Genomic DNA, 19508 nt, shown 5'->3' on the forward strand with positions numbered 1-19508 from the left:
AAATAATATGGTGTTTGTAATACATATTAAGGTGGTGTGCACTATGTTATCATGCATATGCTAGCTAACATTGCCAGCAGGACTACTAGAAGTCTAAGGGTATGGCTACACTAGCCACCCTAGTTCGAACTAGGATGGCTAATGTAGTCATTCGAACTTTCAAATGAAGCCTGGGATTTACATATCCCAGCTTCATTTGCATGTTCCTGGATGCTGCCATTTTTAAATGCCCAGTAGCTTGAACTACCTGCCTGCAGCTACACGCAGCACGGACTAGGTAGTTTGAATTAACACTCTTCATTCAAACTACCGTTACTCATTGCAGGAGGAGTGCCGAACTAGGGTGGCTAGTATAGCCATACACTAAGATACTAATAATCATAAGAGGCACAGAAAATTTGGCCTCATAGTCTATGGAATATCAGAACATTTGGCCCTGTATTCTATGGAATATCAGATATATTTAGAATTTTTTAAATTCTTACAAGAATGAAAAGCTTAAGGGCTTAAAAAAAATCCCTGCCCTTCTCACATGGAAAAAAAACCCTGGGTAAACTTCTCCTTACTTCTTCTCTCATAATAAAAGCACTTCACTGAAAGAGAAGCTTTTCAAATACAAGCAAAATACAATTTCCTGGTAGTGCACAGCAGTGTCAAAGAGGAAATATCAGCCTCTTATAAAAGGCATTATAATTAATTCATTCTTCTCTTTAAGATCTGAATTCCTTATGACTGAGCCACATTATCTATTCACTAGCGCCCAAACTGAGTGCAGATTACACATTTCTTTCTAGCTTTCAGAAAAATCAGATACTTCTTGAATAGGTAACTTTCTTTTAAAGGACTGAGACAAGATCTGGTGTCAGATGTGTGGTCCTGCTTCTTTTGCTGCTAATTCTGGTGATGTTTGCAGCAATTTTTTGTGTGAGTGTGTGTAAAATACACAGGACCAGATACTCAACTGGTATGAATCAGCCTAACTCCATTAGCTTTAATTGAACTATGCTTATGTGCACCTGCTGAAGATTTGGCCTTGTATTTTTATTACTACCACCTCACAAAACTACTCATCATTGTAGGACACTACCATGTAATTATTAAAGCAGTAATAACTTAAATGTTTGATATCATCTGAGAAACTTTTTCATAATAAAAATACCCGAATATTATCAAACATAATGTATTACTAATTATAACCACTACAGAAAACCCATCTGTTTGTTTAAATCTTTTTGTGCATCTAGATGATAATGATTACATCTCTTGGAATATAACCATTTACCTTTTATAAGGAGAGACAACAGATTATAAAGTTTTGTTCACTGGTGCTAAAGCAAATGCTAATTAGCAATCTGAATCTCTTATTTAAAAACACAAATTAAACCACAGCAGTATCCAAGAAAACAAAGTCTATTTCAGAACTATGAAAAGCAGCAGTTTTTTGAAACCTTTTTGAAATGTAGGAGCAACAGGTCACAATCCAGCAAAATACTTTGCTTTGCTATATTTAATGAGACTACTCACATGTTTAAAGTTGAGCAGCTGTTTAAATATTTTGCTGAATCAGGGTCATAAGGAGTAAGATTACTACTTGTTAAAACAGGAAATAAGGAAGAAAACTATTTCCTCTAGGACCTCAGCAACACGTTAGTTCCACTAAGAACTGATTGTCAATCTATTTCAAAAAGGAGCTACGGCTTACTCAAAATGCAATGCCAAACACAAAATGAACAAATAGTAACTATAATAGTGAATTGGAATGAGTAAAAAATCCTTGTTTGAACACCCAAAATTCTGAAAATTCAGATCATTGTTCCAACTTTGTGGGTCACGCCATTTTCTAAAATATAATAATTAATAATGTCACCATGATTACGACAGTAAGGTAATCTAAAAATGTATTATACTATCCAAGGAAAACAGATTACATCCTCATGACAACAGCACACATTGCACCTGCAGCATTTGATAATCTTTTAGGACCCCATTCAGAAAAGAGCTGTTCTTCTCGTAATGTAAGTTTTTCTAACTTGTACACCTCCAGGAGAAAATGTTATAGAAACCAAGTGTCAGAATGTAATGTCTCTTCCCTAAGCTAAACAGACACTTCTGAAGTTACAGACTTCAGATGCATTAACAAACCACAGACAGAACTTAAAAGGATGTGGCCTGTCCAGCTGAGCAATGCATGCTTATTTTCCAAAACACCAGAAAGGGCTGCCCTGCCAGTCTAGTGCAAGCTGCTGCTTTTGCAACATGTTTTTTACACATGGGACTGCAGACTAGCTTAGTGTATACATCTATACATGATCAGAGACTTTATATTAATATTATCACATCCCCTCCCACAACGATTTTACATAACCTTATTTACAGTCACCTGTGTCCTATAAGTTGAGACCTAACCTTACAATATGTTAATTCTTGAAGAAATTTTAAAGCGTGAATGCCTAAAGTTAGGTACATATGGCGGAATCATGGTACTAATTAAAAGTGGCCTGAGGTGCAAAACTCTGAGAATTCACAAATGTCAAAGACTTGGTAACATTCAGTAACTTTGAAAAAAAACTATTAATGTAGATGCCTAAACACGACTTTAGGACACAATTTAGGCATGTCTTAGGTAACCCAAGTTTGAAAACACTGGCATTAGTTCGCTAGGTATCTGTGAACAGATGCTATGTTAAAAGGATTTCAACACACCCCTCCTTTCTTGCATGGGCCTCATGTATTTTCAGTGGACTTTCTGAAACATGCCTTAATACTGTATAATTCCACACAAAGTGGAGTCTTCTTTCTTTCCTCCCATTTTTCTTCCAGGAGCTGCTTGCTTTATTTTTCATCTGTAGAAGGGAATGATGGAATAGCCATGTATAATTCAAATGTATATTTTTAAAACTGGTTAATCTGGCATTTAGGACTATAAATAATTTAGATATATAAACTAGCAAAGACAGCATAAACCCTGTATAAAGACAGTTAGTTCAGTTATATTTAGGAATGTGACGCAGAGCTAATGAATATTCCCAAAATATTCGTTGCTCTTAATAGAGTGACCATTACTGTGGCGTGTTCCACATAATAAGTGATTTGCTATGTAATTTACCCCAAATATTTTATGCACATATTATTTGCACTTTAGAATGTTTTTGTTTTATAAAGGGACAGCTTACTTTTGAATAACTATTTTGGAGTGCCCATAATTTCACATAATATGCATAATATTGGTTCATCCAGGCAGTAAATTGGATCTCTCATGTTGAACTGCATGTCCTGGATTAAGTCCCTTCATGCTCTGTGGTCGAGGAAGAGTTGGTTCCTCTTTGACTTACACTACTGTCAGCAGAAACAAACTCCATTTCTTTCTCAGATAAGAAGTAGAACTTCTTGAGAACTGCACCCACCTTTCCATAGCATCTGCAAAAAGAGTGGGCATCCTTATAATCTGCTGTGGACATTGGCTATGTCTACACTATAAAGGATTTTTTTTGGAAAAATAGCCGTTTTTTCTGAAAAAAAATGTCCACATTGCAATCATGTCCTTTCGGAAACAAAAATCGAAAGAACAGAGTGGTTTTTCCAAAATTGGTAAACCTCTTTCTACGAGGAAGAAGCCTTTTTCCGAAGGAGCTCTTCTGGAAAAAGGCATCTGTGGACAGGGAGAGGGAGTTCTTTGGAAAGAAGAGGAAAGAGGAAAAAGCACAGGTGCCCGGGTGACCACTCCATCCATAGTAATCGCAGCTTAAATGTGAAATAACGTCCATTCAGTGTGGACCTTATCTTTCGAAAACGCAGATCGCTTTTTCGGTGCACTTTGGCAGGGTGGACGCTCTCTTTCGGAAGAAGTTTTTTCAGGAGATCTCTTCCAGAAAAGCTTCTTCCAAAAGAAGCCTGTAGTCTAGACATAGCCATTATGATAGTCACTCCCTTTTCTCTCTTGTGGAATGGGAAGGTAAGATTGACCACAGCAGGGTGGGTTTTTTCGCCTTCCCCACAACAGGTCTGGAAAACAGTGAGGAAGAGCAAGAGGGTTAGGTTATAATTAGGACACAGTGACTGTCATGGAAGTGATGGATTCTATTACTTCCTTTGACTGCTGACTTCCGTGGCAGCTGGCCCCCGGGTTAGCCATACCAGTGGCCCCACAGCCTGCCGCACCAGCTACTGCTCTGACAGTCAGACTGGGGACTGTCTGAGCAACAATTCCAGGGGAGCAGCCACAGTTCAGTGACCCCCAGCAGCGGTCCCCAGTGCACCTGGAGGGCATCCCCAGCAGCTGATGCCACTGGCTCCAGACAAGGCAGCAGCTCTCTCCCCCCAGAGAGGCCCAGAGCAGCAGCCCCCAAACTAAGATTTAGTCAGGGGCATTTATAGTACAAGTGATAGACAGGTTACAGGTGGAGAATTTTTGTTTCTGGTCCATGACTTGTCCACGTTTTGTATTAAAAATACCCATGACTAAATGGTAGCTTTTGTTATAATGTCACAACTTAGCATACAAAACTCTTAGCAGATGCTATAGAAGGGATTTGGTTGGGAAAAGGAAAAAGTCATTCCTTATCAGAGTTGAGAAAGTGGGGTTGGAGCTCCTGTGTCAAATGGTGGGGAGCCAACCCTTTCTTTTTATAGCTCCTACAAGCAGAGAGTGGCTAGGGCCCAGCTATGGGACAGCAGGGACCAAGATGAGGAGTATGTGGAAAAAAGTAAGCTGTGAACCCAGTGTACCCAGATATTATATGTGAATACAGCTGTGGCCTAATTAAAACCATATTTGTTACCACCTGTCTTTTTTCTGGTAAGGCTGTTCTGGAATAGAGGAAACAGACAACAGGTAGCAACTAGTGTTAGCTAACACTGAAATTCGCATGCTGTTAATTATTTAGTCTGGACATGGGCATCTACAGAAAAGGAGCTTGACAGTAGCTGGTGTGAAACTGCTGGCTTGTATAATATAATACGCTATTGTACTGATGTTTGAACGAGTTGGAAATGTTCTGTGGCTAAAGGGAGGCCAAGACTTTTGTTATGGAAATGTCAGTACAGTTTGAACCTCTCTAGTCTAGTACCCTCAGGACCTGACCAGTGCCAAACCAGAGAATTTACCAAACCACAGAAGGTCAATATTGTCTAGCAGTATTACCAACATTTCCACTGCTCACTAGGGTCTTAGAAGACATTTAGGAATAAATTAGAGCTAAATAACAGCACAGAATATTGAGAGCCAACACTGATGACTGCAAACAAACTTTATGGGACCATGGGAAATGTGGCTACACCCATGGTAAGTGGACATCTGTCTAGCTAAAATCATGCTGGACCATGGATATTGTTGGACTAGAGTGTGCTGGATTAGAGAGGTTCATCCTGTAGGTGCTTTTGTGACTTCTCAGTAAATATTTATACCACAGTAAATATTTGCTGTTAGTTCATGGAACAACCACGACAAACACACACAAAAACCACTTTACCAAAGCTTAAAATTACAGGAGCCTTGATTCTGATATCCCTTATTTTTCTCTGGTATCAAAGTTATTCTTGCGTCACACTGGTGGAAAGGAGATCAGACTCAGGCCTACACAGTGGATGTGAATGAAACCTTGGCACATATAGATAAATAATTTGGCCCAGATAATCAAAAACCACATTCTTGTTTCTGGACATCCGGGTTCCTGTATCTCCAGCAGAAAACATGTTGGCACAAAATGAATGAATGTAACCATGATGTTTAATATAGTGTTAGTTTCAGTTGTGCTGAAGACTCTATATTTTCCTCTGTCAGAAAGATAGATAGATACTGCTCTTTAAAAAAAGTGCTGTCATAAATGGTTTTATGATTTATCTGTCTGGATTCTAATTATATGTACTCTTTGCAGTTGTCTATTAATTCCCACTCAATGCAGCAATAGTTCTATCTGTGAGTGATAACCATAAGGCTATATTTGGAACAGTTGGTAGAAACAAACAATCCATTTGAGCTTTTAACTTCCAAAGGTACATGTTGTACTAGCACTGATGATTATATATTATAAAAAATAATAGTAGCATCTTCCAAAATGAGCTTTTAAAAGACCATAATTGTGATGTGCTCATTTTTGTTTCTCTCTTCATGGTAATCAAAACCCTACTGTATGGCCATTTTAACATGCAGAACTTCCAGCAAATGAAAAAAAAAATTAAAACAGGAATTCCATGCACACAACTGCTGGATTGGGTATATGGGATGAATGATGTTACATACATTTCAGACATTTGTTTTTTTATATCTAAAATTAATAAAAAAAGGTTTGAACAAAATATTATCAAAACTAGATTCTTATTTAAAATACTGTTTTATCTACTGCCTAATGAAGAGATATGTCAATAACACAACATTTTAGATTAAATTTTCTATCAACTATTAACTATTTTGTTAAACCAAGATAGTTATCAGTGAACAATGGGCAATGATCACATATGAGCTAAAGTAAATTGTGAGACCATTAGAAACTAATATATTCATAAAAATATTTTACTGTTAAGTTGCTTTAAGGCCTTGAACTAGTAAAGCACGTAAGCACATGCTTCACTTTAAGATTATGACTTCAAAATGAATGATGCATAATCCAGAGTTTGGTTCAGTACCTATAAGGATTGGGGAGGCACCAAAATGTGGGAGGACTTAAAGACTGAATCTGCAGTAACCCCCTTGCCATGACTAAATGTGAGATGATTCAGCACCATGAACACCACCATCCTTTCTGGTTATTCCCACCCCTCTGCCATAAGCCTATCTGCATTGATGTTTGTGAACCTTGCAGGGCCAAAACACTGGATCCAGGAACATAGAGTTTGTTAGTGAACACTGGCAAGCTGATGTCACCACAACATTGCATTCAAAACAGAAGAGAGATAATCCTATTAAGATGTGTCTCATTTCAGCATCTGCCTCATTTTGACCTCTTTCTAGAGAGATTTGTTTCAAAGTAGTTCCTTCTGGAGACTATGCAGACCTTTGGGACTGGAAAATGCACACAATATTCCTGGGAGCCACAAAAGGACGCAGTATACCAGGTTTTCAATTTGCTTCACCAATACTCAGTAACCTAAATTGTGGGGCCTCATTAGTGACATTTGTAGCAATAACTGACTCAGTATAATTTTTTCTTTTAAATCAGTTTTCATTTTATGATTCTATTCTCCATATTAGGCCAATTAAAAGTTATCTTTATTTAAGCTAACTTGAAACCAGAAGTGAGGACTGATAAATTGGGGATACTTGTGGGCGACTGATGACATGCGATAATTTGATGGGGCCGAAGAAAGAGCACTAAGTTTTCTTATACTTCAGATTTGTTCTGCATAGTACTCTTAAGATACAGCGTTCCTATCCAGTCACATCACTAAAACTCTTGTTTCATCATCTTGCAGCTTGATTACTGCAAGATCCTTTTTCAGGCCTTGACAAATGCAGTCCTGCCCCACTCAGATCCATTCAGAATCCTGCTACAAAGATATTTTTTCTAGCCTGTTGCTTTGACCAGTTCATCCCTCTTGTAGTTTCTCCACTGCTGTCCCTTTCTCTATTGCATTAAAAATATGCAATTTGACCTCACTTTCAAGGTCCTTCATAGTCTATGTCCACTCTACTCATCATTTTGCATTTGTTATCAAAATATCAGCTCCCACCTCTCATTGGCTAACAGTGCTCAAGCACTTTCTTGCTCTTGCTCCCATTCAGCCCCTCATGGTTTGGAGAGTCTCCCAATAAACATCCACAAAGAGATGTCATTATCCTTCACATTTTCCCTAAAACTCTCTTTTGGGATGAGGCATACCAAAAAACTGAACACGCATTTGGTGGCTGGTGTGCTGAGATCACAGCCTATCACACTGAGCAATACATTATTTCCTGGGTTCCCCATCTGTCTGGCTCCCTCTGCTGTCCCATGTTTTATACTTAGATTATAAGGTCTTTGGGGGCATAGACTGTCCTTTTGTTCTGTACAGAGCTTAGCACAGTGGGGTCCTGGTCTATGGCTGAGACCATGGTAATACAAAGAAAGACTAATAATAATTTGATTAAGGGTTTTATTAAACTGAAGACCTGATCCAAAGTCTAGTAAGCCAACTATAAAAATCCCATTGAATTCACAGGTTTTGGATTAGGTCCTCAGTAAACACAATATTTTCTTTTTGGGGACTCAAGGGAAAGTAATTGAATATACAGTATCTGGGCTTTAACCTGCTAAATGAAATTTCAGTTACACAAAACATCCCATTTTATTTAAAATGTGTTTCTGGCTGATTGCTTAAATTCTGACTTAGGGCTGATGTACATACAAATTGTCCTGATTTAATTAAATCAGTTACTGAATCAAATTAAACCAACTTCCAGTCAAACTAATTTAAGAGAGCATCCACATGAGGATTGCACTGATTTTATCAATTTACAAACCCCCTTTAGCTAAATTAAGGTAATACGGGGAGGTAAACAGGGTCTCTATTCAAATAAAAAGTGTGCTAACTCTGAGAACTATAGGGACAATGTTAGCACTCAATACACTTATATGCCTATTAATTTGATGGGTCATGAATAAACTTGAAAGCATAATAAAGCTTTAATCTTTCACCAATGGGAAAAACTATTCCATTAAAATCATAATATTAGAACTCATTTTGCTCAAGAATTTCTAAAGTTTTCCATGAAGCCTCAAATAGACTTAAAGCCATGAGAGAGTTAGTTCTAATATAACTTTTTCTAAACATCACCTTGTCAACACAGAAGCAGTTGTATTTTTAAAGGGGAATATTTGGAGCAAGTGACTAGTCTGGTGGGTTCTTCTTCTTCTGCCTCTTTTGACAGGTACCAAATTAGCTGTTCTCGGTAAAAACTTAAAACTTCCCCAAACAAAGCTGTGAAGCTGTTCCGCCACTTCTCTCTTTCATGCGGAAACTGGTAACTATTACAAGAAAAGTGACTTTATTAGGATCTAAAGAAAAAAACCTGCTGAACAGTTTAGAGTCGTGTGAATTTACTGCTCTGGACTGATTCACTAAGGAGAGATGACTGAATTATGAGGAGCAAGTTGGAATCATATCTAAAAACCTGCCTAAAGTTCAATGCTCAAAGTGCATTAGGCAAAGGATTAACAGTCCATTTGGGTCATTATGTTTCGAGTTACCACCATTAACTCTACAACAGTGGTGTACAGCAATGGGGGACACTGAATTGCTATTTCTTCCAGTTGAGAACGTAGGTCAAGCTCTGCCTTTTTCCTCTCCTTTCAAACCTATCCTCATGTCTCTCCAGTATCCACACATCTTCCTCCAGCAGTCCTACCCACCTTGTCACTTACCTATTTCTTCTGCAGGCAGAACGGACCTTCTCTCTCTGCTTCTGCCCCTACTCCAGCCTCTCTCTGCATCACCTTCACCTGGCTCAAAAACAGGGAGCCTGATTTCCTGACAATGACAAAAAAGGTTAGCGTGGGGAAAGCAGCTTCAAAGACTCATTTTAACAACCAAGAGTAGGTCTCAAAGGCCATTGTAACTCACCTGCCTAGCAGCGACTGCTGATAACTGCAAGGAAGAAGATAGGGCACCCTCTTTAAGCTCATCCTGGTGCTGGGGTGGCGGGATCCTTGCCTGGACTGTGTAGATCAGCTCGCTGCGGAGAGTTGCTAGTTCTGCTTGAAGTGTTAGAACATGGTAAAGACACACTGCTGCAAGAGAAGAGGACAGGAGCACTGCAAGGCACAGGAATGTAATCGAGAGGAGTCCTTTGCTGCCCGGAACAGCACCAGTGAGAGCGGGAGGAAAGGAGAGGGTGCCCTTCTGTTGAATGACATGCACACAGTCCACGGATTTCATCTCTGCTCTTTCCTTACTAAAGCCAGAGGGAATATTCAGCTCTGTCTCCTTCCAGGGGGTAATCCATTTAATCCATTTTGCCAGTTGCTGGCTGAAACTAAGGGCAGCCAAACTATTTGACCAAAATGTCCATGTCATTTCCTGTCATATGGAGCTGTTGATACAAACATTAAGTTTAATGAGCAGGGTAAGTGTCTAAGATTCAGGTTCCCTTAGCTTTCTTCTTTCTGTTGTGCATCTTGGTAATTATTATTCTCCCTCTTCAGCTGCTTGCTTAATCTGCCTTCCTCATTTCACTTTCAGCTATATATGTTTTTATGGCATCTTGCCCATTACTCTCTCCGGTTATCTTCATATCCAGATACAATTAAAACATATACTATCAGTAGTCTGAATCTTATCTAACAGTGCAGAAAACCTGTAAGACTTCCTGGTAAATAACTGTATCCTTTTGCAACCTAACAGAAAGTGGTCTCTAATAACAGAAATATAAAGTAGTTCTCAAGAATAGGGCATTTATGTCAGTGTGTGGGGTGCAGTCACGGAAGACCCTTTCATGGTGTCAAGTATCAGAGGGGTAGCCATGTTAGTCTGAATCTGCAAAAGCGGCGAGGAGTCCTGTGGCACCTTATAGACTAACGGAAGTGTTGGAGCATAAGCTTTCGTGGGCAAAGACATGCATCTGACGAAGTGGGTCTTTGCCCACGAAAGCTTATGCTCCAACACTTCCGTTAGTCTATAAGGTGCCACAGGACTCCTCGCCACTTTTGCAGAAGACCCTTTGGAACTGTTTCCCAGTGTGCTGATCATATCGTTGATACCTACCTTCTTGGTTTCTGGGGCTCCCTACCACCCTGTCTTGCTGGGCCAGATCTTCTAATCTCCCCTAGATAAGGCACAGAAATGGGGTTACCACTCCCTTGAAGAGCAATGCAGACACAACCACTTCATCTCTGGGAGGATGCAGTTTAGGGCACAGTACCCAGGGAACCAAGCCTCACAAAGGACCAAAATGCCAAATAAATCCATCTTTCTCTGAGTAAACTTCTTATACAGTGAAAGGTCATTCGGGTAAGCCCCCTTTATTAATAAAAGAAGCATATGCATACTGATCATTGTTACCCCAGGTAACAATTATTTACACTGGGCTTGATAATAAACATGCTTTTATTAAGAACAAACAGTAGCATTTAAGAGGTTGCAAGTGAAAACAGATCAAAGTGTTACAAAATTGAAATAAAAAAAACCCACATAGCTTGTTCTAATACATTAAAACTTATTGCAAACAGACTCTTACCCTAAAAAGTTGTTCATTTCCTAGACATAAGCTTCAGGTCTAGGACTCTTTTACTCTGACCTGGTGACTTCTCTTTGCTTAAATAGACTTTCCCCTGGGACTTTATCCATTCCCTCTTCCATGGAAAACTACTTGGTCAAAATGGAATCCCAGTACCAGGTGGTATGGTCACATGTCTTACTAATCCAACCACCTTTGGACTTAAAGAACAAACAAGGCTGTTTACAAATCATTCGGTTGATAACCCAGTCATTAAGACTTTAGGGATGGGGGCATCATTACTGGCTCTCATTAGCACATTTAAAACTGTAAACAGTCTCATCCTTCATATTTCTAACTTTATATCAAAGAATAATACATGCACCAAAATAGGTGATACAGATCTTGTAGACTGTAACATTAACATTTGTTCAAAGCATCTCTGAGTTATACATATTTATATTCAATAAGTAACTTTCATAAAACATGGGGGGAGGTGGAACTGCCGCAGTCAGTACATGAACTGACAGAATTTTATTATTATCCTATATTCTAAAAACAGAAAGTTATCCAAGTACAGGTAACAGAGCATTTCAATTCTGAAGTTGCAGGCTCAATCGAGGGAGTGACTTTTTGTTACAATTTAATAAATTTACTTATTGTGCTGCAGAGCTCAAGCATTTGGATGTGGGTTTAATCACAGATTGATATGAAGGTAATGGTAGAAAGGAAGTATGTAGACACTTCCATGAATTGGAAGAACTTGTTCTACTATGCATTCACTCTGGAAGGCAAAGATAATCTGCAGAATTTAAATCTGTCTGCTTAATTTGATTTTGTAATCCAATGTGCTTATCTCTTCCTGTGGCCTGATTAATCCCTGCATCCATCTGAACTTTATGATGATCTTAAAATGGGGGTTAGGGGAAATCTAATGACAATAGAACCTCCAAGTTACAAACCCCAGTTTTATGAACTGACCAGCCAGCCACACACTTCATTTGGAACCAGAACTACACAATCACAGCTTCCTTTCTCTCCCCTTCTCTCCAAAAAATGGCATATACAGTACTATATTAAAAGTAAACTATTAATGCATTAAAAAGAAAAACAGCATTTTTCTTCTGCATAATAAAATTTAAAAGGTGTTTTAAGTCTTTGTTCAGATGTAAACTCTTGAAAGAATGATGTTATTTTCAGTTTTGAATACTTCAGAATTACAAACAACCTCCATTCTGCAGATGTTCATAATTAAGGTTCTACTGAAATGTACACTCTTGCCAACCTTTGCTTAATTAAGTTAGAATAGAATCTTGCAGTACTTCCCTTCAGCCATGCAAACCACCATGAATGAACACATCAGATATTGTGTCCTCCCACATTCTCACTCTAAGGCCTGGTCTACAGTAAAGGAGAAAGTCAACTTACGATACGCAACTCCAGCCACGTTGATTACATAGCTGGAGCTGAAGTATCTTAAATCATGTTTTGGCAACATCCATACAGTGGGAGGTTGTCAGGAGCACAAGCTCCCATCGACTTCTCTGACTCCTCATGAGAAGCAGAATTACTAGCGCCAATGGGGGTACCCTCTCAGGGTATGTCTACACTGCATTCCTCTTTCGAGAGAGGAATGCAAATGCAGCTGAGGAGTACAGGATCTTTCAAAACAGGGCATTTATGTCAAATTTCGAAACAATTTCTGTCCTCCTATTTCGAAAAAAAGCGACGACCGCCATTATGCAAATAAAGCACAGGATATTTAAATCCCCGCTTCATTTGCACTTTCGATATGTCTAATTTACATCCTTCTGCCACCTGAGGGGTGTAGTTTAGACATACCTCAAGAGAGGTAGGATCAAGGAAAAAGGGGAAAGCTGAGGAGTATGCCTGGTCAGCTAGATACCAATGAAGAGGAGGGAAGGGGGTTGTGTCCAATTGGTTACAATAAGATCACAAGTTTAGATTAAAAAAATAACTGTGATGACTTCTATAAAGCATTTGGTATTGTCCTGCATGACATTCTGATAAAGTTAGCACTACATAAAATCATATTAATGGATTAAACTTTGATTAACACAGCCCCCAAATAGTAATTATAAATGGGAAATTATCATCCAATGAGGTTGTCTCTAATGGATTCTTAAAGCTATCAGTTCTTGACTCACTAATCAATGTTTATAATGATATGGACAAAAACATAAAATAATTGCTGGTAAAGGTAACACTAATATTGGAAGATAAATTAACATGGGGACAAATCAGTGATACAGACTAATCTGGATCATTTAGTAAGGGGGGGCTCATATGAACAACATGCATTTTAAAAGACAACTAAGTGCAAAGTCATATAGTAACAAAGATTGTAGGTCAGACTGAGGACTACATCCTGGAAAGCACTATGAAAAGGACTGAAGCGTCATAGCAAATAATCAGGAAAACATGAGTTCTCAGTGTTATGCTGTAGCTGAAAGAGCAAATTAATCCTTAAATGTATATGCAGGTGCATATGAACTAGGAATAGGGAAGTAGTATTGCTGGTGTGTATAATGTTCTCGAGACCTTTAGTGGAATTATGTGCCAAGTTCTAGTTCCACATTTGAAGAAAAAAAATTCAAAAATTTGAAAGGGTTCAGAAAAGCACTTACAAGAATGAGTCAAGATCTGGAAAATATGCCTTATAGTAGGATACTAAGTTAGCTCATTAGTTTATCTAAGATAAGGGTAAGTGGCGACTTGATCATACTTTATAACTGCCTCAGTTGGGAAGAGATCTCTAAATAGGTTGAAAAAGGCATGAAATTCAATGGTTGGAAGGGTAAGCTAAACAAATTCAAATGAAAAAAAAAGTACATATTTAAAACAGTGGGGGTAATTAATTCTGAGAACAACTCACTTGGGCTATGTCTAGACTACAGAGCTTTTCCAAAAAAAGTGGCCTTTTTTCGAAAAAACTTCACCTATGTCTAGACTGCCATCATGTGCTTTCAAAATTAAATCGAAAGAACGCGGCGGTTTTTTCTACAGCACGAACCCTGATTTTACGAGGAAAAACACCTTTTTTTGAAAGAGCTCTTTCAAAAAAAGGTGTTGAATGCAAACAGGGATTTTTCACAAGAGATCATCCAGATTGCCTGGGTGCTCTCTTTCAAAAAAGTGGATCGCTTTTTCAAAAGTCTTGTGGCTGTCTAGATGATCTTTTTCGAAAGAGCTCTTTTGAAAAAGTCTCTTTTGAAAGAGGCTTGTAGTCTAGACATACCTTTGAGGATGTAATAGATTCTCCATCCCTTGAACTGGCTCTCTTTCTAAGTTGCAAGGTGAGGTTTTTTTGGCCTGTGTTATGCAGGTCAGATTAGATGACCATAATGGGTCCTTTTAACCTAAAATATACTAGCACTATCACCATTAAACAAATGGGGAACTGAGACAGAGTTACATACCCAAGGTCCCACAAGAAATCTGCAGTTGAGCCAGGAACTGAACCTTTGATTTCTTGAGTTCCAGTCCAGAACCACAGAAGCATTCTTCCTTTTTAAGGAATAAAAATAAATTCATACAAAGAAGTTTTAAAAAAGTGTATAGGACCACAAGTCTCATGAATAAGGTCAGAGGAATATAAATGAGATGTCTGTCTGTCCATCTGTGCAATAACTCCTCCTACACACTAACAGCTAAGGCCACCAAATTTGGCAGGCAGTTTTCTCTTACCTTGACTTAAAGTAAAGTGAGGGTTCCAGGAACACGAGCAATGATGGGAATGGGGCTATTTTCCACAACATGGAAAGAAAGGGACAGAGAGGAGGGATGTGATCCTCACACTCATCACTGGGGGTAGCGAACAAGGATGGGATATTGCAGAGTGAGCACTGAGACTGACCAGCTGCAGATGAGGCTCTGCATGCTGCTGGGCAGGCCACCTTCTATGGGTAAGGATTCCCTCTCCCCACCCTGCTGCAGCTACAGGGCCTAGGCATTACTCTCCCACCTTGTTATGGGGTCAGGCAATCCCCCCCCCCAACACACAAGGACCTGCATACTCCTCCTCCCCCATCCCTCCACACAGACACATGGAGATCCCCCATCTTGCTGTGAAGCTCTTATTGGGCCTAGCAATTTTCCCCTTTCACCAACTTCCTCTGGATCATGGGGATTCAATTTGCCTCCTCCTGCACCCCACCCATGCCTCCTCACAGGGCCTAGGTATTCCCTCCCCCTCAACACACAGCTTCACCTAGTAACTGGGGAGTCCCTCTCGTCCCCTCCACCCATATAGCGCCTCATGGGACCTAGGGACACCCTCCTTCTTCCTCCTGCCCCGCTGCGCAGTTCTGCATACGGCCAGGCCATGCTCTCCTTCCCCCACTCAGGACTGGGAATTCCCCTCCCTAAGTTGCTCCTCTTGGCCTTTTGGGGTGTGAGGATTCCCTTCCTGCCTTGCCTCTTCACCCAGAATGTGAGGATTCCCTGCCTCCTCATGGGACCTATGGCTGCCCTTCACCCCCCATGTCACTCCTCTCAGGGCCTGGGGATTCCCTCCCTCCCTCCCTTCCTCTCCCACTACACTTCACCCATAGGCTATGTCTACACTGGCATGATTTTCCGAAAATGCTTTTAACAGAAAAGTTTTCCGTTAAAAGCATTTTTGGAAAAGCGTGTCTAGATTGGCAGGATGCTTTTCTGCAAAAGCACTTTTTGCGGAAAAGCCTCCGTGGCCAATCTAGACGCGCTTTTCCGCAAAAAAGCCCCGATCGCCATTTTCGCAATCAGGGCTTTTTTTGCAGAAAACAGTACCGTGCTGTCTACACTGGCCCTTTTACGCAAAAGTCTTTCGGAAAAAGACTTTTGCCCGAACGGGAGCAGCATAGTATTTCAGGAAAAGCACTGACGATCTTACATGAGATCGTCAGTGCTTTTCTGGAAATTCAAGCTGCCAGTGTAGACAGCTGGCAAGTTTTTCCGGAAAAGCGGCTGATTTTCCGGAAAAACTTGCCAGTCTAGACACAGCCATACAGTGTGGATTCCCGATTTCCACTCCTACTCCTCTCTTGCCTGGGGATTCCCTCACCCCTTTCCCCTTCCCAGGTGCGTTCATGGGGCCTTTGCATGCCTTTATACACCCAAGCAATGCCAGGTTAATCTGCTAGACTATGTCTACACTGCCCCCACTTGTGCTGTTTTTGCGCAAGAGGGGTTTTTTGCCAAAAACAGAGCTTCATTAATTACGCAAATGAGGCACAGCAATATTCCACGCTTAGCCTCATTTGCATTTTTTTTGAACAAGAGGGAGCAGTGTAGACATCACCCTAGTGTATAAATACTTAAGAGACAGCCAAGGGATACATTCAGATAATATAAAACTAAATCACATCGTTTTAAAAAAAGTTAAAACAAATCTTTGGATGCCATTGTGTGGAACCTTTGTTCACCAAAATTTGTATGGTAGGTCAGTGGTGTTCAAATCCCAAAGTGGGTTGTGATCTGTGATGGATAGGAGGAGTGCTAGTCAGCACTCAGTGACTAAAGAGTTAAACACAGGTAACTAAGGGTGTTGGCAGGAAGACAGATCCAATGGGATACAGTGCTAAAATTTAAATTCTGAATATATATCTGCCTGCTCTCTTTGTGTGAGTTCTAAATTAAGGGCTGGAGGGAGCAAGATGCAGTAATCTGAACTACCATGCCTACAAGAATATTGGGCGGGGGAGTGAACTGGGCCTTGAAGTATATATCAGCACAGAACACGAGGAGAGAGGAATGTATGTTCAGTCGCACTCAGGGTATTTTTGTTTTGTCTGTTTAGTAAAACTTCTCTGTGTAAAATCCATGTGCTCCTCCCACCCCCTTCACTATCTAAACTCTACCCAGAGATACTATATTCTCTGTTGTTTTAATTTTTTTGTTAGTTGCTCTGTAACACCTAACAACCAAGTATGATTTATCAAGTATGCCTTCTTGTTTTCATTAATAAAATCATCTTTTTTAAGGCAATGATTTGATTTTTATGCCCTGGAAGGTAACAGGTCTCTGTGGGGGCCTGCATAGCCTGAGAGGTCAGCTATCAAAGACAGAATTTGTTTTCTGTATTTTCATTTGTTTCTTTTTTCATGCTCTCGTGGCAGAAAAGAGTGGGGTATCCCTGGGGAAGAATTCAAGTGTTCCTCCCTGGTTTTTCAAGGTTCTTTAAAATCACTTGATGGTGGCAGCCTATCTTCCAGAGCCAGTGCATCTGTGACCCTGGCCAGTTTTTTTTTTTTTAATTATTTTTTTTTAAAAGCAGAGCCTTTAGACAAGATATTTAAGGTCTTTTGCAGGTCCCCATCTTCTGCACTTGGGAGTGCCAGAGTGAGGAACAGACCAGACCTGACCTGACCCCATTTTAATTAAGTCACCAGAGGCTGTGGAGCTTTGGCTTCAATCTCTGCTCCTAGGGTCATGTCTGTCATCAGAAGGGCTCGTATTACCATGAAGATAGAGAATCCCTGCTATAGATGTGTCTCCACATGCAAAGTGCAGGATAGCTAACCAAACTGATGGGTGAACAGCTGATACTTCTAAATTAGCACTGGTTCCTAGCACTGCTCCAAAGTCCCCAACCAAAACAGGCTAACATGTCACATTATGCAAGGCAGCATTGAGTACACAGAGATTAGAGTAAGAAATGGAAGAGAATGCAGAGCTTCCACTTCAACAAATATATTAGTCCAAGTCCTTTCTTTAGCCCCCTCCCTTTCCAAAGTGGCCAGTCTGACTCACTGCAGACTGAATCGTTACAGCTCCCACTGAAAAGAGGTCACACTCCCCTGGTCCTTACTTAAGCAAAACAGGCTTACACTCAGTCCTTTGAGATAAGTGTGCTGCCGCACCTTAGCCCGCCCCAGAGAGCGCCCGAGGGCAGCCTGTGCGCTCTCACCACTACCCTGGGGCAGGGTCCAGGGAGTGCTAGTGGGCAGCCTACACCCAGACACTGGCATGTGGAGTGGAAGCCAGTAGGTAGGGAGCACATCCTGGGGAGGAGCAGGCAGCTGGCCCCACTGCCCTAAATCATCCCTCCTCTCCTGAGATCCCCTTCTTCCGGACCACCTACCCTGAGCCGCTTCTCAACCTCAACCCTGATTTCTGCACCCCAGCCTCCTGCCCTGAGACATCCATATCCCCAACCCTGCACCCCCTGCCCCATACCATCAGTTCCCTGCCCTGAAGGACCCAAACAACACAGTGTAAGTCTTCTAGTTGGGAAATAAGAAAAAAGTCCCCCTCTCTCACAGGGCCAACCACAGCTAGAGCTGTTCCTTAACAGTGACCTTGGTTATGAAGGCAGTGTCCAAGTGGCTACACAGGCAAACTAGAATCACAATGTAATTTTTTAAAAACCACTAGAAAAAATTAAGCAGTGCACATTTTGGACAGGGGAAGAATGACTGAAATACAGAGGCTTCTCTAGCCAGCTTTAGAGAAAGTATGTCCTTATTATCCTAATTAAATTAATGTACTAAAATACAGCCTAAAGAAAACCTATTTGAAAGAAAGTATACACCTTAACGTACACATGAAGAAATATTGCAGAAAATTCAGAACCGTCTTTTCACAGTATGCATTTCTTTTTGAGAAATACAATAAAGCAGCTTAGCTGTTGCCTTTTGAGTCATTTTATTTTTATTCTGTGATCCACCAGAGCCTCCACTTTCCCCTTTCCCCCAGTTTATTTTTTTATATAGTTATCTACATTTCCACTCTCACAAAATTCACACTGATGGCAGTAGCAATTTTGTCTGAGCAAGAATAGCAAGCTCAGGCCTTCATTCTATAGTGCATTTAAGTCAGGTAAACTACACAGATGGGCATTTTACAGCCTCAGCTCCACTGAATGCTTTGCAAAAATTAGAGTGCCTTTTAAAGAGAACAGGAAAGAAAGAAAATCAATAAACAGAGGATTATTTTATGAAGTAAACTACAGAACAAGTAAAGAACAAGCTCCATACAGAAAGTAAAACAGGCTCAAGAAGAAATAAATGGGATTAATATTTTGGAGCTACCATCAGCAATCATTTCTTCTATTGGGTTATAAAAAGGCTCACAATCCTTGAGCTGTGGAAGCATGAGAAAGGCAATACCCATCTTACACAGAATTCTGAATAGTTTGGTTTCCCAGCAACATAACATTAATGTCTTCCCCCTATTCCTTATATAAAATACAAATTAAACTGGCTTTGTACATCTGAGCTAAAATGAGTTGATTATGTTAAAAGAAATTCATCCCTTCTCAGCTGGAAGTGGGTACTCTAGATAAGCTCTAGCTATTATCTGGGGGCAAGGGGTGTGCTAAGACCTATGTTATACAAGGCCATAAAGTACACCTACTGTGACCTGTAGTCTGAGTTGATGG

At 40.2% G+C, this 19508-nt stretch overlaps 1 protein-coding gene across 1 annotated transcript in view; it reads right to left on the reverse strand.

Moving 5' to 3' along the window:
- The window catches only part of LOC102452112 (TNF superfamily member 13b), a 39666-nt gene that overhangs the window by 4080 nt on the left and 16078 nt on the right, over positions 1-19508 (reverse strand). The window contains exons 3-4 of the mRNA XM_075918727.1: positions 9535-10003; positions 9336-9441 (exon numbers count right to left, since the gene is read on the reverse strand). Coding sequence (XP_075774842.1) covers positions 9336-9441; positions 9535-9987 — 559 coding nt within the window. The 5' untranslated portion in view covers positions 9988-10003. The remainder of the gene's footprint in view (positions 1-9335; positions 9442-9534; positions 10004-19508) is intronic.

Source organism: Pelodiscus sinensis, chromosome 1, assembly GCF_049634645.1.
Source record: "Pelodiscus sinensis isolate JC-2024 chromosome 1, ASM4963464v1, whole genome shotgun sequence".
NCBI classification, from domain to species: Eukaryota; Metazoa; Chordata; order Testudines; family Trionychidae; genus Pelodiscus; species Pelodiscus sinensis.